The following is a 23,460-nucleotide window of genomic DNA, read 5'->3' on the forward strand; positions in this document are numbered from 1 at the left end:
TCCCTTGGGCAATAAATAATTGTGAGAGAAAGAAAAAAACTGTTTTTAAGGCATTGTCTTACATGTAGTTCAAGCCTGTGTCGAACTTGCTATGTAGCCCAGGCTGGCTCAAACTCACAGTACCCCTCCTACACCACCCTTCCAAGTGCAAGGATCACAGGCATCCACCAGACCTGACAAAAAGTCTTTTTTGAAGCATCTTTTTTTTTGTAATTACATCCTTAACTCCATTGTTTCCCTTGTTTCCTCTAACTTTCATACAGGCAGTATTACTTCATTTATTTTAGAAGATGAGCATATTGATCAACACCATTAACATTAGATTTTTAAACTTGAACTATACTATAGTATAGAATAAAGTTAACTTGACAGTTTTAAAATGAAATAAAATTTAGAGATCCTACACTACTTGATATTTAGGGACTTGCCATAAATAACTCAGTGTTATTTTCAAAGAGTGAAATCACTTTTTAAATTTTTCCTTCCAGAACTTAAATTCAGCACTATTATATTTTCTTTTTACCAGTGTCACTTAACAATAGCAGCAGAACAACAATCACAGCTCTAGACTAGCACTTTCTACAGTGATAGAAACTTAAAAGATCAATAGGCCTTATGCAGTGATACGTGTCTGTAATTCCAGCTGGTGTGGAGTCTGAGGCAAAAGGATCCCATGTTCCAGGCCTGGCTGGGCAACTTTCTAAGACTGACTCAGAGCTTTAAAAGAGGGCTGGTGGTCAGTGGTAGTACCCCTGAACTGCAGCTCCGCTATGGGGCAGGAATTAGGGGTTGGCTTGGGGACAATAGCTAGAAGAACAATACATACTTATAAAATATTTCAGTTAAAATATTATTGAGACACCCTATCATACTACACAAAATTCATTTGGAATGAGTTAAAATCCTTTAAAGCTAAGCCTATACAATCTCTTAAATGTAAATGGAAGAAAATCATCTTGAGCTTGACATAAACAATGATTTCTTAGGATACAGAAAATACTACCTATACAGGCATTAGTTGATTAAATAGACTTCATAAAAATAAAAATTTTCTTCCTTTTGAAAGGTCATAGCCTGTAAAGGGAAAATAATCCCAGTGCCATGAACACCATGAATTCTTAAAAACCCAACTATAAGACAGACAGTTCAGTAAAAAATGGGCAGGAGGTTTGAACAGATACATCTTGAAGGAAAATACATAAATGGCTAGTACACAAATTAAAACCATAAAAGATAATAACAGCTTACACTCACAAGTTATTGAAATTAAAAAGATTGACAGTAAGTATTGGTGAAAAGGTAGAACAGTTCGAACTCATGGGAGTATAATATTGCACAGGTACTTTGGAAATCAGTTTGGAGATTTTTCACAAAGTTAAACATAAACCAAGCATGTGACCAAGCAGTTTCTATTCTAGGTACTATATTCAACCAAGATAAATAAAAATGAATGTCCACAGAAATATATTGGTGTTCATACCATCTTTAGTTAGCAGAGCCTTAAATTAAAGCCTCAACAGATAAATGGATAAACAGACTGGTAGATCTACTACTGTTGAGAAAAAATAAAAAATTCTGAAACACAGTAACTTGGGTTAGTTTCAGAAACTAAGCAAAAGAAGCTAGTCTTTGAATATACTATGTGATTTCATTTGTATGACATTCTCAGAACCAATAAAACTGGTCTACAGTGATAGAAATCATGCAAGCAGAATATAGTAGAGGTTGACTTTTTGTGAAGGAACTCTCCAGGCTGATGCACGTGGTCTTTAGAGAAGTTGGTTGCATGACTGTATAGATTTGCCAGAACTCATCAAATTGTACATTTAAAATGAACACATTATTCTAAATTATATTTCAATGAAGTGTATTTTTTAAAAACTGATTAAAACTTTTTCTTTTGATATTAGACAGTAGTATAACGTGGTACTAGGCATATTATACTACTGTCTCACATCAAAAGAAGTTGTTAGAAGTTGGAAATGGAATGTCCATGAAGATGTTAAAGTAATTCAGAATGTTAATTTTGTCAGTTTAGAATATTAATCTGTAGCTGGCTGGGAAACTTGCCATGTATTTTTATATCATGGCAAATATTCTGCAAGGTTACTTAATATTGTAATGTTCTATGGGACAGTGTATTCAACCCTGAATAGTATCACAATCTTTTTTGGATGGAATATCTCTTCCAGGCATAGTTTTATGCAAATAATTTCTTTGTTTAATATTTATACAGCATTTAAAATAGTAATGATTTTTGCTTATTCTACTATATCAGGAAACTTTTGAGAAGAATTTTGAAAGAGAAACACATAAAATAAGTGAGGAAAATGATGCTGATAATGCTAGTGTCCTATCTGTATCTTCAAATTTTGAGCCTTTTGCAACAGATGATCTAGGTAAGCAGAGTTTGTTTTTCATTATCATAGCACATGACATTTAGTTAATCAGTATAGTTTTTGGGTTGCATGAATAAGGAGACAGCCAGAAAGGGTATGGTTCAAAGAACATGAACTTAAAAATAGTGAGTCTGAATTCAGGACTCTTAACTGTTTGAACGTGGGCAAATCTCTGCAGATCCTGTGGAAAAGTGTATATATATTCCCAGCATGAATAATAGGAGCTCAAAAATTTTTAATTTCCTTTCCCTTAAGGATAGGTAATCTGTAAGGTACTCAGTTAATGGGGGAAAAAATCAGGCCTTATCCAAACACAGTTTTCATGAAAATTTTAAGATTCATGGTTTAATTCAAAACTCAGATTTTTAGCATAAATAATCTGTAGTAAAACCCCCAAAGTTCGCCACGTTGCACTTTCTTTCCCATGAGTAGTAAAACAAAGAAAGCTGAGAGGGTTGTAGAACTCAATGAGAGAAAAAAGTTGCATTACAGATTTGGAAATGAAATTAGAAGGAAAAAAATGTGTAGGTACATGATACATTTCCTAAACTGTGCTCTGTCAGAAGTATACATTCATTCTGTCTCCCAGGCATTTAGTGGATAAAATAATCTTAGTGTTTATATAATAAGATGTAAAGAATTTCAGAGGTACTTTTCTACTGCAAGAAATAGGAAAGGCCAAATCTTACCCTATTATTACGTATCTACTTTGTATCAAAACAATGCAAGTTTTTTTGCTGCTTCTGGTTATTGTGCACTTTTTAAGCTCTGACTCCATTTCTATCAGGTCTATCTTGAGCTCATCCCATTATGGACAAAAATTACTCTGGGCAAGGGTACCCACTTTGGTTGTCCTTCTTGTTTGTTTCTTTTACTGGTGTTTTTGTTATTGTTTTATTTGGGGGGTTTTTGGGGGGGTTGGCTTTGTTTTGTTTCTGAAAAACCTCACCACTAATGATGTGGACATAGAATTGGGAAGTCTCATTAATAGTTTTAGGCCTTTTTCTTAACTTATTTATTTAGGTTAAGTTGAATTGTTTTCCTCATAATTTGTGTGTCATTTTGGAATTTATTTTCTTTTTCTTGTTCATATGAAACAATGTGATGTACTGAAACAAACATGGGCTTTATAGAGCAAATCTCTGCACCTGTATTTTAACTGCTTATGAAATCTTAGCCAACTTATGTTCTCTGAAAATGACAGTCTTACTTTATAGTTTTTTTCTTTGGTACCAGGGATGGAACTCACGACTTCGCACTTACCAGGCAGGCTCTAGGCTGCTGAGCTAAATCCCTGGCCCTTACAGATTTATTTTAAGTATTACATAAATATGGTAATATATATGGTAGGCTTATTAGTATAGATTTTTAAACTTGTTAAAGCTAGTTTTCCTTCCAGGTGTTCAAACTTTACTTTTTAAAAGAAATACATGAAAAGCTTTGCTTTTAGATATTCTAGAAGTATTTCTTTTTCAAATACAGGTAATACTGTGATTCACTTAGATCAAGCATTAGCAAGAATGAGAGAATATGAGCGTATGAAGACTGAGGCTGAAAATAATTCATCTGTGAGATGCACCTGCAGGGTTGTTGAGGACGAAGATACTGCTGCTGCCGCCACTATAGTTAATAATTTAGAAGGTGTGTTTTGGATTGATTCGCCATAGTAATCATTGTTGCATATCCAAAATAAAAGCCCTACCAGATTTATTGTAGTGATTTAATTTTTTTAGGGCTTATAAAACTACATAAATTTTCCTTTGAATTATTTTAGCATAAAATGTTATAACTATTACAGTGTTGTGCAAATGCAAATGTATGTCATAGGCTTTTTTGTTTTTGTTTTGCTAATATATCATTTTTCTTCAAAAACAGAAACTCCCATTATTGAAGATCATGGTTTACAACAACCTGTAAGTGAAATTTCTGCTGTCCCATGTCCTAGAATTGATACTCAACAGCTGGACCGGCAAATTAAAGCAATTATGAAAGAAGTTATTCCTTTCTTAAAGGTGAACAATAGCATTTTGAAATAAATAAGGTTTTTGTATTGTTTTTTAATTTTGACAAAAAGACTTCATTATCATACATCCTTATAGAATCCCTATTTCATGTCAGGTTTTTAAACATTGCAGCAAACAGGTCAAACCCTGTCTAGTAACTTTTCTCACTGCTGAGACAAAGTACTCAATACCCAGAGTTTAAGGAGCAAAGGTTTATATTGCTCACTGTTTATAGACATTTCAGTCTGTAATGGGTCAACTTCAAGAAAGAAATGACATGACAGAGAAGTAACTGTTTATGGTGGCCAAAGGCACCAAAACAGTGAGTGGCGAGAGCAAGTCTCTTTCTGCTCCGTACATTGTGTGCAGGTTACCCATCATCCTACGGCAGATGTACCACTCACATTCTTAATCCCAGCATTAGACCATGAATCAGTCACAAACTCCAGAGTCAACCACCCCCGAAAAGCCTGCCCCCGCCACGGCCACACGAGGCTTTGGGGGCACACCCAGACACAAACCGTAATAAGCTGTTACAGGTTTATGTGCTAGAATAGGAATACAGACTCAAGTAACATTAGCAAACATAAAACTATAAGTGGAAGTATATTGGATGCCTGTTGTATGTATACCTGTAATTTCAGCAAACTGAAAAGTGAAGGCAGGATTGTTGTTTAAGCTTAGCTTAGGCAATTTAGTGAGATTCTCTCAAGATAGGAAAACATTTTGTAAAAAGGCTGGGATGTGAGAAAGCACTGGGTTCATTCCCCAGTATTGCAAAAGCAAAAGAAAAAAAATGTATCAGGCATGTTTCATAGAGAAGTAAAATTGGTTAACATGATACCTATTTCAGACTGGTTGATTAGGGAAAGCCTCTGAACAGGGAACTTTAAATTCATTCTTTTTTTTTTTTTCCTTTCTTCTTCCTTCCTCCTTCCTTCCTCCCTTTTCTCTTTCATTCTTTCTTTTTTCTATCCTTCCTTTGTTCCTTCTTGCTTTCTTTTTCTCTTCTTCCTTCCTTCCTACCTTCCTATTTTTTTGTACTTCTTTCTTGTGATACTCAGAATCATGCTCAGCCACGTGCCTTTTTGTAACAGGGTCTCACCAAGTGGCTGAGTTACCCAGTCAGGGCTTGAACTTGAGATCTGGAGAGGAAATATTTAAGAACAGATGTGAATAAGGAGCCAGCTTAAGCCAAAATCATTCGACACAGGGAGAAACTGCTATAAAGAATTAACTTGCCATGTTGAAGAATTGAAGAAAGACCTGGGTGATTAAAGAAAATTTGAGAGATTAGTTGAAGAGGAAGTGGGGCCAAATTATGTAGAATATTAGAGGCTGTGATTAGAAGTTTGGAGGGAAAGTCTTAGGTTTTAAGTAAAAGAAGAAATCAGATTTATACTCAAGAACTGATTAGGGGTTAGGAATGTAGTGAAATCAGAAGAGAAATTGTATTGCTTAGATAAGGATGATAATAATGGAAATGCATATATTTGGAGATACACACAGAAAAGGGAATAGCATACATGTGTCATCTAAAGCCAAGCACTAGATATGAGGAAAGAAAGAACCCTAGATCTGGGGCACAGGACCAGGTGCTCTAACATTTACAAACTGCATAAAAGAGGAAGTTCCACAGTTGACCAAAAAGAACTGTCAGTGGTTGCTGATTGCTATTGAGGGTTGCATAATTGTAGAATAGTTTTCTTTTAATTATTTTACAAATCCCAGTCAATAAACTTTAACATTTATTCTGGGTTTTTTTTACTGTTACAAATATTTTTCAGTGAGCTAACTAAATCTAAAAAGAGATCTTTTTTTTTTTTTTTGTCTTTTTCCTTTTTATCGGTACTGGGGATCGAACTTGCGACAGCCTGCTTGCAAGGCAGGCGTTTATGCCGCTGAGCTAAATCCCCAGGCCCTAATGGATCCATTTTTATTTCTTTAGAAGTAATTCTTAGATTATTAGCATCTCTCTCCTCTCCGTCCCTCTTCTCCCCTCCTCCTTTTGGTATTCAGCCTAGCATTTCCTCATGCTAGGCAAGGGCTCTAGCCCCAATCCTTTTTAAATTTTATTTTGAGGCAGGGTCTTGCTACGTTGCACAGATTTTGGAACTTGGGATCCTCTTATCTTTGTCTCCTAAATAGCCTGGATTATATGCATGAGCTTTTCTCGATCTCAGTAGTGCTAGTCACTTTCTAACTTGTATAATAATGCTTATTTAATTTTCTTTTCCCTCCCCCTGTGTCAGCTCCATGATATCAGTGATGTTTATCTGTTGTAGTCACTGGCAAAGAACAATACCTACAGTTAGTACAGATTCAGTAGATAATTACTAAATGATTGGACACTTTGAACATCAACTGTTTTTCAAACTAATCAAGCTCTTTAGAGTCTATACAGTTTGAAAACAAGTGGCTCATAAAGATGAAGATCAGATTCAATAGTAATTTTTTATCTTGTTTTTATTGTTTGTGTTAAGTACAATTTAGATATGCATCACATTCATCACAGAGAATTTGTACCTATATGTGATATGTCTTTATTCCTCTTTTTTTCCTATTCTCTTCCCCCTCTCTTTAATCCTTCTTCCCCTTATTTATTTAGAAACCTTTGTTTCTGTATCATCCTTTCTAATTTTTTTTTTCTTTTCTCCTTTCTTTCCCCTTCCCTCCTCTCTAGTTCCCTTTTCCTTTTGAACAATTTCTTATTTCACAATTGCTGTTGTACATTTTGGTTCTTATTTATACTTTCAGTTTCTCACACCAGAAAGATGTGAAATCTTCTATAGCCTACTCCAATAGCTGTCTTATCTATGCCTTCTCACATGCCTACTTTATGTCCTCTGTAACATTGTTCAAAGATGCATATTGTGAGTTTATCTCCTTTGCCTAGCACAGTGCTTTTCCTCCTTCCCACCTGCGTGTATCTCCTCAATAGAATAACATGTATCTTTTAGTATACTACACACATCCAGTAGGACTTAGATTGGGTGAAGGGAATTGGAGGAGAAAAGACATGAATGTGATAAATATATCAGTTTCACCAATTTTTCTTTATATTTATCTCCTATTATTTATAAATATATATTCACTTCCCAAACAAAAATTTATGTTATGAATTACAAGAATGTGTATTTACTTTTATAAATAGATATTTAAGTCTAATACTATTGACTCGAGAATTGGCTTATATTTTTTAAGTTATTTCTTGCTTTTAGGCATAAAGTGTTTTTCTTTTATGTTTTCTGTTGTGAATAATACAATAAAAATTTGTAAGCTTGCATTTTTATCACTGTATAAATGGTATTATTGATTTGATATGTATAATTATCTTCTAATATTTTATACTTTATAATTTTTAAATGAAAATGATTGAATTGTATGCTTAGGAAATATAACCTGAATTCACTTAGGAAATGAATTACATTAAGTATTTAATGTCTGATTTGATGGCATAGTTAAATAAGGTGATAATAACTCTTTGTTCAGAATCTATTAGATATTAAAACATTTAATATGGCCTGGCATGGTGGCATACCCTGTAATCACAACACTGTGGGAGAGTGAGGCAGGAGATTGCAATTTTAAGCATTACCTGGGCATCTTAGCAACTTGGTAAGATCCTTTCTCAAAAGAAAAATAAGACAGGGTTAGGGAGTAGATCAGTGTGAAAGCTTTGTGTCTAATCCTCAGGACTGCAAAAAAAAAAAAGGTTTTTTAGTGTTTGAGGATAATGGACATTATCTTAAGAATTCATAAAATTTGTAAAAACTTAAGAGTTTCAAAAACTTGGAATAATTTTTTTAAGTAATCTTTCATAGATGTCTGAGGTACCAGAAAATACTGATGATACTTTACCTGGCTAAAGTCTAATGATACTCATTTAACAAGCTGTCTGCCAGGTATCGTAGTATACTTGGGAGGCTAAGGCTGGAGGATTGCTATGAGTTCAAGGCCAACCTGGACTACAAAGTGAGTTCAAGGTTAGCTAAAACTGCGTAATGAGAACTCATCTCAAAAAACCAAAAACAACAACAGAAAACTGTTCACTTTAGTAGACTAGCATCGTGGCACATGTGTGATCCCAGCACTTGGCTAAGTGAGGCAGGAGGATATCCAGTCATTGGAGGCCAGCTTGGGCTACGTAATGAGTTAAGGCCAGCCTCAACTTCCTATCAGGACTGTGTCTCAAAAACAAAAACATAAGCTACTAGAATTGCTAGAGATACCCAACATAAGTGATATTGTCATGTTCCTTAAATCTAAATTTTTTCTCTTTGTATCAGTTAAATAGTTCTGATTTAGCTTTTATTCTTTCATCAGGGTTCCTTTATTAAATTTAGCATTTCAGAAAGTTTGAGGTCAACCAAATGCAAATAAGTAATGTGATTTTGCTTTACTTATGCCCCATTCCATTTCAGATGTTGACTATTCCATTGCAGATTTTGTCTGTTATTGTCAGCATTACATTCAGTCATCTTATCGCTCTATCATCAGTGAATTAAGAATTTTTTCTCTCTCTGTCAATTTGCCTGTTTCTTTCTACAGTCACATAACCTTAATTCATGTCCTTATTTTTGTCTAGCCAGCTTGTCATGATAGATGTGAATGCATGTCCACTGTATCATAGGTCAAAATTGCCACATCTCTGTGTATATAGAGGAGAAGTTTGGTTGCTCTTATGAATAAATCTTTCCAAATGTATATCTAAGAATTTATGAGACACGTTTATGGAAGAAAAATTAAACTTTATATCATGTTGGTTAATATTTTGTAGATAAGTGTAAATTCTAACCAACTGGGATTTTTCTTAGGAGCACATGGATGAAGTATGCTCTTCTCAGCTTCTAACTTCAGTGAGACGCATGGTTTTGACGCTTACCCAGCAAAATGATGACAGCAAGGAGTTTGTAAAGTTCTTTCATAAACAACTTGGAAGTATATTACAGGTAAGAGTTTCTACTGTGTAGTTTATCAATATGTACTGTATCAGGATTTGTATTTTTTCCACATTTTCTGGCATTACATAGTTTATTCAACTAGATAAATCCATTTAAGCATGTGTTTGATACAGCATTTTAAAGCTTTTTAGATTATGCGTATACTGATTAAAAAAGTAAGCTAGCAACTGTGTCTCCATTTAATATAATCATCTCTAGGACCTAACTCTAATGAAACTTTATTGGTTGTAGTTTTCTCCAGTGAGAACTACTCAGAACATTTCAAGTTCAGAATGTTTAAAAGAATTCTATGAGTTTCTATTATGGTGTTTATGAACCTGAAAAATTTTAGAGACTAGAAACCAGCTACCAATTATAAAAATTTAACAGTAACTTTTTAAAAATTAACAATTAGCATGCATTAATTGTTCAAATTGCCAGTCATGGTGGCGCACACTTGTAATCCCAGCACTCGGGAGGCTGAGCCAGGAGGATCACCACGAGTTCAACCTGGGCTACATAGTAAGACCCTGCCTCCAACTCAATCAATCAAATCAATCAATCATACTATTGGAATACAACATGAAATTTCTATACATACATAGAGTATACTGATCAAATCAGGGTATTCAGCATTTCTGTGTTATTACCATTTCATTATGTTTGAGCCTTGAAGCTCTTCTAGATTTTCATAAGTATATAGTAGGTCACTGTGAACTGCAGTAATCTCCCTGTACTGCTAACATTAGAACTTTTAACTGGTTTCCCCTACCCCACCCTACCTGCTGGTGGTACTGGGGATTGAAACAGGGTCTTCTCACTGGACTGCATCCACAGACATTTTATTTTTTTATTGTGAGGTGGTTTCACTCAGTTGCTCAGGCTGGGCTAATCTTGCAGTCCTCTGCCTCAGCCTCCTTAACTGTCGAGGTTGTAGGCCTATATCACCATGCCTAGCTTCTATGTTTGATACCTGTTTTCTAATCTCCTTTATCCTTCCTTTCTTCTGCCATTCCCAGTCTCTGGTAATTAATATTCTCTGTTACTGGAGAGCTTGGTCCTATGAAGAACTGGCCCTGCCTTCATGCTTCTTTGTGTCTTTAAAAACAGAATCTAAACAATACATATAAGAGAAGTAATAGGCAGAGTAAAGCCTCTATGGAGAGGATTACTCCTGCAAATGAGAGAGCAGGCAGTGCCATGTAGGCTTCGGCATGGACTGTGAGTGTGACATCTTTATGCACACAAGAGTTCCTCCGGGGTTCATGGAACTGTGATGTGATGATTATGATGCTCTACATTTTCCTTAGTGGTTACTTTGGAATTACAAAATGTTTTCCTTGTTCTTTTCAGATGGTCATTGTTTCCTCAGAACTTAATTATGTAAAATACTTAGGGAAAAAAATTGAAGAAAGGCAAAGTTCTAGTCTAAATCAGTTGAAGGCTAGAGAGTCTTTAAAGAATGTTTCTTTTTTTGATAGTATTTGGGTTGTATGCTAAGGCAGCCAGCTATGCTGTGTGCCTTGTTCCGGACATAGTTCTGTGTCAGAGTGAATGTATACAGTTTATCACCTTAAAATGTTACTGTGCTCTGTTGGATCATTTTGGATTTGAGACCTAGCAAATGACTATAAATATATTACATACTGAGGTCTTGGTTTCATCGCGTAACTATGACTGACAAAGCATTCTGTTTTCATCCCATTTGTCCCTCAGATTCAGTAATGTCTAACTACCTGCCTGACATTCTACTCATATGTAGCAGTATGTGAAAACAGTGATTCTCAATTAGGGGAGATTTTTTTCTTCCACAGAGGTTTGGCAGTATACGCAGACATTTTGTGTGTCCTAGCAGATAAAATGGAGACAAGAAGGGAAAAAGGGAAGGAAGGTACTAGGTAGGGGACAGACCTGTTGCTAAATATTCTGCTATGTGCAGGACAATGCCTCACAATAGAATTACCCATCCCTAAACGTGGCTGGTGGATATAACTTGGGTAGTGCTTGCCTGCTGTGCTCAAGGCCCAAGGTTATGAATTCCTAGGGAGAGCAGGAAGAGAAGATATCCCTGTCTCCATGCTGTGACAGTCTGGGAAATCATTCCTCCACAGGAAAGAAGGTAACTTTCACCAGAAGCAGAAGTATTCAACAACCGTGTTTTGCAATATTTCTGAGTCCAAGCCTGAAAGCAGTCTGTTCTTTCTGCCACAGAGCTCATGACATTTTGTTATATTTTCTTGAGATTTCTAAATCTTCCAGCCTTAAAAATAATTTAAATCTTTGGATAAATGTACTTTTGTTAATTTAACTACCTAGCTTATTCCTTTTTTGTTTGTTTGTTGTCTTTTTGAGACAGGGTCTTGCTATGCAGTTCAGGCTTGCCTTGAGCTTGTTTTGTAGTCCAGGCTGATCTCGAACTTGCAACAATCTTCCTGCCTTAGCCTCCTGAGTGCTGGGATTGCAGATGTGCCCCACCATGCCAGTAGCTAGCTTATTCTTACAGGAATAAATCTTAGAATCTGCTTGAAAGAGAAATTATTTCTTTATAATTTACACTTTTTTTGAAAATCAAGATCTATGCAGGCCCCTCCTTCCTTTTTTTAAGATAAGAAAATTTGACTGCTTTTTTCCAGGCTTTTACCAAAGAAGTGTCTCTTGAGGGTTTCTTTACAGAGGGTTTCTTGGCATCCTGAACAGAGAATCAGGTAAAACACAAGGCAGAGGGCATAAGAGCATAGTTTTATTGAAGGTAAAAAAAAAAAAAAAGAGTATACTTTACAGTGGGGAGCATGGGCTGGTAAGAAAGGCTTATAGCTACAGGAGGATAAAGGGAAAGAAGCTTTATATTTACAAAACTTGCATTGGACATTGCATCGTGTAACTATGGCATTGGGATAGTTGGCCTAGCAAAAATTCACTTGGCTTCATGCCAGATGAGGTTGATTGATCAAAAAACTTGCATGTCCTTTTCTCGGATATAAGTGAAGGGTCAGGAACAGTCTTTTAATTGGTCTGTCCCATATGTATATAAAGGGTTGGGAATAGCATCTTCTGATTGGTCCTGAAAATAGCACTAAATTCAAATAAAGGATTAGGAATAGCACTTTTCTGATTGGTCCTAGTGCCCATAAGCCTAGAGTCATTTTAGGTCCTGTGCTCTGCATATGTCTTCTCTTTTGTAGGAAACATGTTGATCAATGATTTAGCTGGGTTTCTGTGACTTCTGACATATTCCAGTTGTTTGTCCAGTTTGCCGTAGTGCTAATTTCCTATCTGAACTCCATCCTCATTTTTCTCACAAGGGCACATACATAAAGAATAAAAGTTAATTTACCCTTAATATTTCCTAAATACTAAGTCTTTTTTTTTTTCACGAGCTGTAAGTTACTTATGGTTGCTTCCTATTCCTGACCAAGTCTCCTTTGGAGCCGCTGTCTGTCTCGCTAAGATTTTCTTCTAGTTCTCTGCAAAAATAACAACCAGTGAGGCTGTTTTAAAGATACTGAAATGAAGGGCATAGAGGCAGGTCAAATTATTGATTATCTTAAACAGCAGATTGCTTTTTTGAAGAAAAATACGGAGAGAAAAGAAAAAACTTCAAGTTGAACTAAGAAATTGAAAAACTGAAACAGGAGCTAATCCAGGCAGAAATTCAAAATGGAGTGAAACAAACACCATATCCATCTTGGACTCCACTAGAAGCTAATTCTGTGGTGAAAAAGTATAGAGTCTTGACCAATATTTGATTGTTCTGGTGTTAAAAAAAACAGGTAAAAGGAGAGGGAGAAGAAGGTAAAAAGAGAAAATTGGGAAGGTAGAGAAGAAAAGAAGGAAAAAGTAGCTGCTGTCTTCAGCAGGAAACTCAGACTTAAAGTCAGTAGGTATTTTCTCCTCTACTCTTCCAGTTGGTTGCATCATTAATGCCAAAAAAAAAAAAAAAAAAACCCATCCTGATGCAGGTTCTTTGTATGTATAAGAAATAGGTGTTGGAGAAACACCTCAAGAACAATTATCAGTGGCCTGGTGAATCATGTTCCATTTGAAAAGATGCAAAATCTGATGGCGGTTTTACTTTGTAACCTACAACATGCAAAGATGAGGAAAATCCTATCTTAAGCAATGGCAGTGTGTGCTAGTTCACCAGAAAAGGTTGAAATCTTGGCTTCTCCTGCAGACAGAGTTACTTTGATACTTTCCCTGGAGAGCCTCAAAAGGAGCTGAATCCTAAGAAAAAGACCTGGGAGCAGATAACAGCCTGTCCTGTGTATCAGAGCCAACTATGTCACCGTATACTAGGTGTTCCTTTAAGGTGAAAGAAAGGGGGCGTGCAGGGCTCAGACCATGTCCAAGAGTGAAATCAAATAAGATCAAAAGCAGCCGTTACTAAAGTACATCAGAGGAAACACCTGAGATAGTACAATGACTATGTTTGTCACTTACCTAAAAAATAAATTACTGTCTTTTATCCTTGTGAATTCTGTTGGGTTTTTTCCCCCACAGGGCACTCTAAATGTGTATGTACTTCTTTCCATGACTAAACTCGATAATGTCTTTGGATGATAGGACACTAAGCATCATAGTTCTTTGCCTGTTTTTTGAATAACATAGGACATGTTTTTAGGGAAAAGGAGGAAGGAGTTTTGTAAAAACTGTAGAATACAGGAGACTGTTCATTTCATGATGCATTCAACTTGAACTAAAGTTTACTTTTAAACTTATTCTGAAAAATAATTTAGATTAGAATGATTGACTAATGTGTAAAGGGGGAAACTAAAAACTCCAATGAGACCATTTAGATTTGGGACATTTTGTATTTTTCTCTCATCGTACTTAATTACTGTAGTGTATATCTAGCTCATGTTTATACTCTCAGGAATTATATTAATGAGGGACTAAATTTATGAATGACCATGTATTCTTTCCCTCCCTTTGTGTATATATTATTGATGCATATTCTTTCTTCTTAGTAATATAGTAATATTTTTTAATCATATTTGCCTTTCCTTAATAATCTTAGCCATTGGTTTCAAGTTTTTCAATAACTATCTATACATGTCATAATCTTTTAATCATCAATTAGTGTATCAACAGTTGAAGTTTCTGTGACCTCAAAATCATTGTGTTTATCTTTGAATAGGATTCACTGTCAAAATTTGCAGGCAGAAAACTGAAAGACTGTGGAGAAGATCTTCTTGTAGAGATATCTGAAGTGCTGTTTAATGAATTGGCTTTTTTTAAGCTTATGCAAGATTTGGATAATAATAGTATAACTGTTAAACAGAGATGCAAAAGGAAAATAGAAACAGCCGGAGTGATACAATCGTATGCCAAAGAGGTAAGTAACATCCATTTTGTATTTAGGAATGCTAAAAATTAAACTATGAATATAGTTCTTGACCGTTATTAATAACTATAGTCATCTTTAATCTTAGTATAAATACTTTTAATATCAGTTGATCAGATTATAAATCGGTACATGTTTTACAATAGTGAATTCAAGAGTAGCGGTAATAGCTAATAACAGCAATGCAGACAGGAATTGGGGCTAAATATACATTGTCAGATATCCAGTTCACTTCCTTGTCACTGATTCGGGCCTCCAAAGAGGAGAGGAGAACTGGGATCCAGTCCTTGACCAAGTGCCTGCAATGGGCTATTGCCAGTCTCCATAAATACATATCACCCTGAGTCACTTCAACCAATAGATATATTTACTGATTGGTTAGGAATTTAGGTTCACATCCCTGTAGTGTTTGTCTGTTCTGGCAATTAATTTTGATTGTGTGAAATAGAAAATTTGTTCCTTCTCAGTGTGAGGCTAATCAGGAAGCTTTTTTCCTAGACCTGCATCCTTTTATCTTCAGATTATGAAAGGAGAGACCAAGACTCAGACTGAAAGAGGTAGCCTTTCTTCTTTAGGATATAAACAAATTGCAGCTGTCTATCTTATTTTTTCATGATGTTTATATTCCAAAGATAGTTCAGTCATTGCTAAAAGTTTAAGGAAAATAAAACAGCATAATACCATTATAAATTTTTGGAAGGCAGTCTCTTTTCAAACTACTTTAGAGTGGTAGTCTCAAGAATCTTAGAGGGAGTACATTGAAAACAAAGGATAGTGAAGATGGAGAAGAAGATCATGTGCTAAAAACATGTGTAATGACTAAAACAGGAATGAGCAGTTGGAAAACCGAAAGAGAGATGGATTCAGAAGCACATTAAGCAAAGCAGTAATATTATAGAGACGTAACTCCCAATCTGTGAGGTATGCCAAGTTCATGTCAGAGTGAAGTTGAGGACAAAGAAAGTTAAGAGTGGGAAATTTTTCATTGAGAGAAAGCTCCTGAGATGCAGCGAGGGGATCCTGAAAGTGAATTGCTGAGACTTGTCTGGGGATGTTTTGAACACTAGCATCACATCACAGGTTACTTTGGGTCAAACTACAGTCAACCTATAGGACTACAGGTACAGTTAGTTAGCTAATACTGATTTTATAGAAAAACAAGCTATGTACAAGGGGTGCCTAACATGGAGATGAACAAAGGCATTTCTGGAAGGAGTAGGAGCCGGGGTCAGTTTGTTCTGATCATCGGTCAACATGGTGATTTGCTTGCTTGCTTGCTTGCTTGCTTGCTTGCTTGCTTTCTTTGGAAAACAAAACAGAACAAAGCAGATTAGATCAGAACAATATAAACAACACAGGAGTTCAAAACAAGACAACAGGAAACCAACAGTGACTACCATAATGTCTCTTGTTTTCTTTGAAATAGTTGTCCATATTTTCATGCACAGTAAATTCAAACAAAATGAAATACTAAAACCAATCAAAACAAAAGAATGAAAGCATTACAGGCCTTCAAAACCAGACAATAGGAAAATCAACAATGACTACCATCTCTTGTTCTTTTCAAAATAGCTGTCTATACCCTCACATACATTGAAATCAAATAGTAGAAAACAAAGTAGAACCAATCAAAACAAAGAATAACAACATTATAGGACTTTAAAATGAGATGATAGGAAATCAGCAATGGCTATCATAGTATCACATTTTCTTCAAAATAGCTATTCATATCAGCACACATAATCTATTTTTATAAACCTTTTAGGATGATTATATTATTTCTGTGTGTTTGCCATATTGTTTAGGCTTATTGAGCTTGTGACAGTACATATTTGAGCTGTTGTCTAATCTGTGGGATGGCATGCAGATCTAGCTATCGTGTCTGTATTTTGGGGGCCTTTTTTTTTGGCCTCAGGGACTCACAATCCTGAGCTTGCCAAGCAGGTGCTTATGCCGCTGAGCTAAATCCCTGGCCTGGGGCCTTGTTTTTATCAACTCAAATAAATAAATATAAGGATGCTATAATCTTTTTATCAGAGGCCTGACTCTCTGTGTTTTAGCAGAAATGTGGCCAGCAAGGGTGGAGTGGGAATGGACACACAGACAGACACAAAGACAGCGACAAGAAAAGAATTTATTCTTGGTTTGGCCAGACCAGGAAAACAAGTTGGAAACAGTTTTTCCCATTAGAATAGCTCTATGATTATACAGGGGGAGGACAAAACTGGAAGCTGAGAGGTGTGTGTTGCATAAGGTCAGGAATATACATGTGCATGTTGCACTTCTGGTTCCGCTGATCTCACCTGTTCCAGGGCTTGTAGAGCAGTTTCCTTCACATCATGACATATATGTGGGAAGAAAAGGGCAATTTAAAGAGACCAAGTTACAAGGCTGGACACAGACTTATGTCTTTTTTTAAATCTCTCGGTTTTAAAGGCACCTCTATTAGAATCTCATATGCAGTGTAAAAGAAATTAACTGGTTAACATATTAAACAGATACTGTAAAGACGGAAGTAGCTAGACTAGACTTTTTTTGCTGGTGTGTGGGTACCGGGAAGCGAACTCAAGGCCTCACACTTGCCAAGCAGGCTTAATGCCACAGAGCTACATCCCCAGCTCTGGGATCAGTTTTAAGAGTTGAAACTGTAACTTGTCATCCTGGCACTAGGGAGGCTGAAGTAGGAGGATTGCTGCAAGCTCAAGGCCAGCTTGACTACATAGTGAGTTCAAGGCCAGTCTGTACTATATAGCATGACCTTGTCTGGAAAAAACAAAAAAGAGTTGAAATTTTCCTGGTAAAAAATGATAAGCCAGGGTTGGGAATATAGCTCAGCAGCAGAAGTGCCTGCCTCATGAGCTCAAGATCCTCAGTTTGACTTGTGGTACCAAAAAATAATGACAAGCTAATGTCCCTTAGATTGATATGTGGCAATAGATGCATTTTAATAATTCAGTCAGTAACACAGTCTAATGATTCTGATATTGGATAATGAAACTAAACAAAGGCTGATTTCTAATTCCATAGTTTGTGTATCAGGGTCAGTAAACGGTTACTGAGGCTTAGAATACTAAGGAAGGGATGAGATTTGGGAGATGAAAAATGCGTGCTTCTTGATTTTGACCTGTAAGTTTTGTTTGCTTTTATATATCCAGCTAACAGGTGGGGAGTGTTACTTTTTGCTTTGTTAATTTTAAAGATTTAAGGAGGATGTGGCGCTTGCAGGGGCAGTAATTCTAAGGCCCGTAATTCTAAGGTTAGAGAATAGCAAGTGCTAGCCCAGCCTGGGCAGTTTAGCAACTCTATGAGATCCTGTCTCAGAAAACATTAAAAGTAAGGATGGGGTGGAGCTGAAGATACGATGTAATGGAAGGTCCTGAGTTCAATCCCCTGTGCAGCAATAAGTAAGATTAAAATAGTTGACTTTACATTTCTAATAAAGAATTTGGATGGCAGTTAAAAACAGAGAGCTATAGCTCAGTGGCACAGCACCTCCTGGCAAGCACAAGATCCTGAGTTCGATTCTTGATATCAAAAACAGAAGCAACACTTAAGTTTACTGAATTATGTAAATGTTTTGGTAAATTCTGTTTAATTGATTTGCTAACAGGCCAAAAGGATTCTTGAAGGAGATCACAGCTCACCTGCTGGAGAGATTGATGATGAAGACAAAGTATGTGTTGATGAATTTGTGCCTATAAATAATGCTTTTGGAACAAAATATAAATAAGTTTAACAGTTTTTACCTCAATATTTAAGACCAGAATGTAACATCTTTGTTCTGAAAAGTACTTTTCTTTTAAAAATAAAACTAGCTGGATGTGGTGACACATGCCTATAATTCAAGTGCTCTGGTAAGATAAGGCAGGAGGATCACAAGTTTGAGCCCAGCCTGTGCAATTTAGTAGTTCAGTGCGACCGTGTCTCAAAATGAAAAGTTAGAAAAAAAGAATGTAGTTCAGTACAAAGGTCCTAGATTCAATCACCAGAACCAAATTTTTAAAAAACTAGACCACCAAAAATGTTTCTGTATTTTTCTTACATAATGATCATTATTTTTATGAAAGTGTTTACTGTGTACCATTTTGAAGTACTTTAAGGAATTAGTAACTCAGATTATTTACTGCCAGGACAAGGATGAAACTGAAACAATTAAGCAGACTCAGACATCTGAGGTATATGGTGCCGAAGGTCCCAAAAATGTGAGATCTGATGTTTCTGATCAAGACGACGACGAAGAAAGTGACAGATGCCCAGTGTCAATTAGTAAGTTTAAAGGCTCTCTGCCATATTTATACCTTAGTTCTTTTTTATTTTAAAGAAAATAAACCTAACAAAATAAAAGAATAGAGGCAATAAAAGCAGCGAAAGTGGTACAGAACTTCAAATAGGAGATCAACAATGGCTGCTATACTATATCTTATTATCTTCAAAATAGTTGTCCATACCATCAGACATAGTAAAATTAAAAAAAAAAATTAAAATAGAACACTGAATAAAACAAAACAATAAAACAAAACAGAATAATATTGAATTTCAAAAACAAGACAGAAGGAAATCCACCACATTTGCTATATTGCATACTGTTATCCTGCTAATAGATGCTCAGACCTCCAGCTGTGGCCTGCAAAGTGAATCAGACAATACAAGCATTTAATTGTTTTTGTACCTTGGTTGCTATCAACTCAACTTGTCTTCCAATCAACTGGTTGCTTACCGTGAATGGGGTGGGGGTGGGGTGTTTGCACTGGTGGGATCACAAGAAGGGTGAATTGGCTTGGTCTGTCTGTCCAGGGCCCTTCATGGTTTGCCTATACCTTAGTTCTTTATATTTCCCTTATTAAAATCAGTGTGGAGAGGTGTAATAAATGTAGAATTAAGTGTCAAACTATTGGAGTTTTACTTATGATTTTGACTAAATTACCTGGTCTCTTTGCTCCATAATTTCTGGTACTTTTATTTACCAACTTGAAGGTTTTAGACGTTATATGTAAACACGTGTGGCATGCAATAAATGGCAGCCATTCATTATAACGATTAAATGGTGTGGACACAGTGGTGCATACTTAACGTGCCAGCTGTCCTAGAGGCTGAGGTGGGAAGACTGCTTGGGTTCAGGACCAGCCTGAGCAACAGCAGAGACCTCACCTCGGGGGTGGGGGGAGAATGAAATTTACTAAAAATTGTGTTTCAATCAACTCAGACTTGTCTAAAGCGGAAACTCAGGCTCTAACTAATTATGGAAGTGGAGAAGATGAGAATGAGGATGAAGAAATAGAAGAATTTGAAGAGAGCCCTGTAGATGTCCAGACTTCACTTCAAGCTAACACGGAAACTACAGAAGAAAATGAACATGATGATCAGGTATTCTAGTGTAGGGCTGCACACCTTCCAACTACTAAAAGCAAGAGCCTTCTGAAAAATGGCAAGATTTACAGCTTTTCTCATTCTTATTTTCATGAATACAAGCATGTTTAATACATAATGAGAGTCAGAAAAGAGTTAAGATGTGTTATGTACATGTACCAACTCCCCATGATGAATGTAATCACATACCACAGACATGCTAATAAAAAAAACTATTGAGAATTCCGAAACACCAAATTTTTTTTTGTATTCAGTAATGTTTAATTTGAAAACACTTTTTTATTTGTGTAGCAAACATGTAAAATAGTTAAGATATTTAGAAGATAAGGGTATTTAGTCTCTATATTTTTCCCGAGTCATTAAAGAAAATAATACATAACAAAAATAAAATCACTTCCATTTCTGCCTCTACCTCATTCCATTCCAGAGGCAGCCCTTTGTACAATTTCGTCTGCTGTTTACCTGTCCATATGTCTGCATAGTGTGTATGTGTCTTTTAAGTTAAATCTGTATTTATGCAAATATTTAGATTTAATTAAGCTGTAAATATTACTGCCTGCTGACGCAAATATATATTACTCTCTCCTGAATTTAATAGTTGTTTTATTTTCCTTGAGCATACACCCAACTTTCTGTGGATCCCTTAGTAGCTATGTAAATCCCGCAGCAGGATTTTCTATATGAGCTAAATTGCCCAGCTCCCCCTACTCCCAGGATGCACCTTCTTGTTGCATTCCAGGTTTGGCTAGTCTTCATTCCTGCTTAATAGCTACCAAGAGGAATCTGATTGTGTCTGTTTATGTTCCTTCTCAAATCTTTCTTTCTGGAATTTAATATTTGTTGTTTCTCTTGGTTTACTACCTCATTTTGAGGGGACATCCTTTCCAATAACTTTCTAAAAAAGAATTCAGAGTTGAGACAGGGTCTCCCTAAATTGCTCAGGCTGGTCTCAGACTTGCAGTTTTCCTGCGTCAGCCTCCCACAATGCTGAGATTACACACATGCAGCAACATGCATGGGTAAAAATATTTTAGAAAATCTTAATTCTTCTGTGATGAAAATATTTTCCTTCAGATCTTCAAAAGCACTGCCTCCTAGTTTAAATCCCAGGATCTTTCTTAGTTCTCATCCTTTGTGCCTTTTTTCCCCTCCCTATTCCAAAACTTTTTCTTCTTGGAGTTCTAAAATTTTAAAATAATATGCATTGTCACAACTCTTTAATATACTCTGTGGGTCTTTTCAATTTACATCCTGTTCTGCAATTTGGTAATATTTTCACCACCAGTTTCTTTTTTTATTCCTTCTGGAATTAATATTATTTCCTCTCGTGGATTGGTGATCTCACTTTCTTCTCTTTCCCTTTTATCCTGTCATTGCTGTATCTTGTTTATTTCCTTAAATTTCTTTGGCCTTAAAATTTGTATAAATTTTTATTTAAACTGCCACCTTTTTTATTTCTAAATATTTATTTCTTTTTCTCTGGTTGCTTTCTTATAATGCCATGTTCTGTAATGGAAGGAATAGCTTGTCTTATTTGAGGCTTTCCTTAGATATCTTTGAGGCCTTGAGTATTTATATTAAAGAGTGATATGCAGAAATCTGGTTTGGGTTCTTTTGGGGTTCTTGTAAGCCATTTGAGTACATGGTCAGCCTTCTGATAAATACTCCCTAGGTTAGAATCTATTAGTCTTCTTCAGAGTGTTTTAGTTTCTTCAAAGAAAAAATTCTCCATTCTTCTCCTGTATGAATTATATAAACTGGTATTCTTGAGTGAAATAAGGAAATGGAGCAGAGTGCTCCATTGTGCAGACGTGCACTAAATCCTACTGTTTCCACTGCATAGTTTAGCACATTCTGATTTGTGCCTTATTTATCGACCTTTTCCCTCAAAGTGTGACATTCTCTAGTTTAGTTTCTCTGACTATAACCTCCCATTTTCTATTGAGGTTGAACATGAGAACATAGGTGTCCACATTTTTCTGAAAAAGTTTTAAATAACTACTGCCACCACCCTCTTTTCATCATGAACCTCATCTCCACTATCACTCCTTCCTTAGCTCTGCTGCGTCTAATTGTGAACTCAGTCTGTTTCCTCTTGTTGAAAATGTCACATTGTTCCTCTTTCTCTCCTGGACAGTTCAGTTTTATATTCACTTAATGTTAACTTTATAGGGGTATTTTACTTTTATTAAAGATAGTCTAAGAAAAATAAATTTTAAAATGTGGAATCTATGATATTCCTGTTCTCCAAGTTGTTTTGAGTTTGTCCAAGAAGAAAAAGAAATTGTTTACATAGACATCTTGTAGTTGCTACCAAACCTTTGAAACACTTTTAGAAAGGTTTTTTAACTTCATTTTTAGTTCATTTAAGCTCTTAGATTGGACAAAAACCACACAGTAGTAACCGTCTCTTTTACAAATAAGCACGTATTTTAAGACCTTACTATTAAAACCATCTTTTTTCATTCTAGGTTCTACAACGTGATCTTGAAAAAACAGCAGAAAGCACAAAGACCCCATCAGAACAAGAACCCACTAGTAAAGGTAAGAAATCAAAATAAATGTTTACTTTAAAGATTATCTAAAGTATCTTCTGTGTGTATAAACCTTAAAAAAAATTCCTAGCTAATGTAATTTTGAAGGTACTTTGGCCTTGATATGTATCTTTCTTCTCCTAGTAAATCTTTTGTAGAAAGCTAAGAGGGCTTTGTTTCTGCAAACAGCAATTTTAAAAGCTGACAAATATTTATCCCCATACTGAAAAATTCTGCAAAGAACATCTTTAGATATAAACAAGGGTAATTTTTAAAATTCCTGGGCCTTACTCCTGAAAATCCTGATTAGAAATCAGGTAAGTTTCCAGACTCTAATTTTTAAAATGTTCGAGATGGGTCTAATGAACTAAGCTTGACTAAGAAAACTTTGTATTTATCTTTTCTTTTAAGTGTTCAGTGTCTTTCGATTGCTGTCATTCATGCATATTGTCTTTATTTCAGTTAATAGAGTAAAATTTAACTGCTTTCATTACAATCTTTTGATGACAGATGACCAAGATAGCTCTCCTGTGAAACCATGTTATCTCAATATCTTGGAAAATGAGCAACCTTTAAATAGTGCTGCCCAAAAGGACTCGCTTACTATTGTTGATTCATCTCAGCAGCCTAACCCCTTGCCATTACCTTTAACTGAAATTGAAACCTTAGTGCCTAGAGTCAAAGAAGTTAAATCTGCTCAGGAAACTCCTGAAAGCTCACTGGCTGGAAGTCCTGACACTGAATCCCCAGTGCTTGTGAATGACTACGTATGTATCATTTATACTTCCACATACTTTGGTTTTTATTTCTCTGCATATTTCTTCATTTTCAGGTTAACATTTTCTGCATATAGGGCTGGAGATTTAGCTC

The 23,460-nt window shown here is 35.7% G+C and overlaps 1 protein-coding gene and 1 pseudogene across 16 annotated transcripts in view; both read left to right on the forward strand.

Moving 5' to 3' along the window:
• Pcm1 (pericentriolar material 1) overlaps positions 1 to 23,460 on the forward strand; it is an 87,100-nt gene that overhangs the window by 58,524 nt on the left and 5,116 nt on the right. For 15 of the 16 annotated variants that reach the window (XM_063234620.1, XM_013151636.3, XM_063234616.1 and 12 more), the window contains 10 exons: positions 2,279 to 2,399; positions 3,882 to 4,040; positions 4,275 to 4,411; positions 9,220 to 9,354; positions 14,483 to 14,680; positions 18,300 to 18,362; positions 18,820 to 18,955; positions 19,893 to 20,053; positions 22,528 to 22,600; positions 23,101 to 23,357. In XM_063234620.1, coding sequence (XP_063090690.1) covers positions 2,279 to 2,399; positions 3,882 to 4,040; positions 4,275 to 4,411; positions 9,220 to 9,354; positions 14,483 to 14,680; positions 18,300 to 18,362; positions 18,820 to 18,955; positions 19,893 to 20,053; positions 22,528 to 22,600; positions 23,101 to 23,357 — 1,440 coding nt within the window. The remainder of the gene's footprint in view (positions 1 to 2,278; positions 2,400 to 3,881; positions 4,041 to 4,274; positions 4,412 to 9,219; positions 9,355 to 14,482; positions 14,681 to 18,299; positions 18,363 to 18,819; positions 18,956 to 19,892; positions 20,054 to 22,527; positions 22,601 to 23,100; positions 23,358 to 23,460) is intronic. The other variant, XM_063234618.1, reaches the window with a different exon arrangement.
• LOC106027531 (aminoacyl tRNA synthase complex-interacting multifunctional protein 1-like) lies at positions 9,365 to 14,512 on the forward strand (annotated as a pseudogene).

The sequence above is a fragment of the Cavia porcellus genome, unplaced genomic scaffold, assembly GCF_034190915.1.
Source record: "Cavia porcellus strain 051 isolate PalLab524CR breed Dunkin Hartley unplaced genomic scaffold, mCavPor4.1 scaffold_24, whole genome shotgun sequence".
Classification (NCBI taxonomy): Eukaryota; Metazoa; Chordata; class Mammalia; order Rodentia; family Caviidae; genus Cavia; species Cavia porcellus.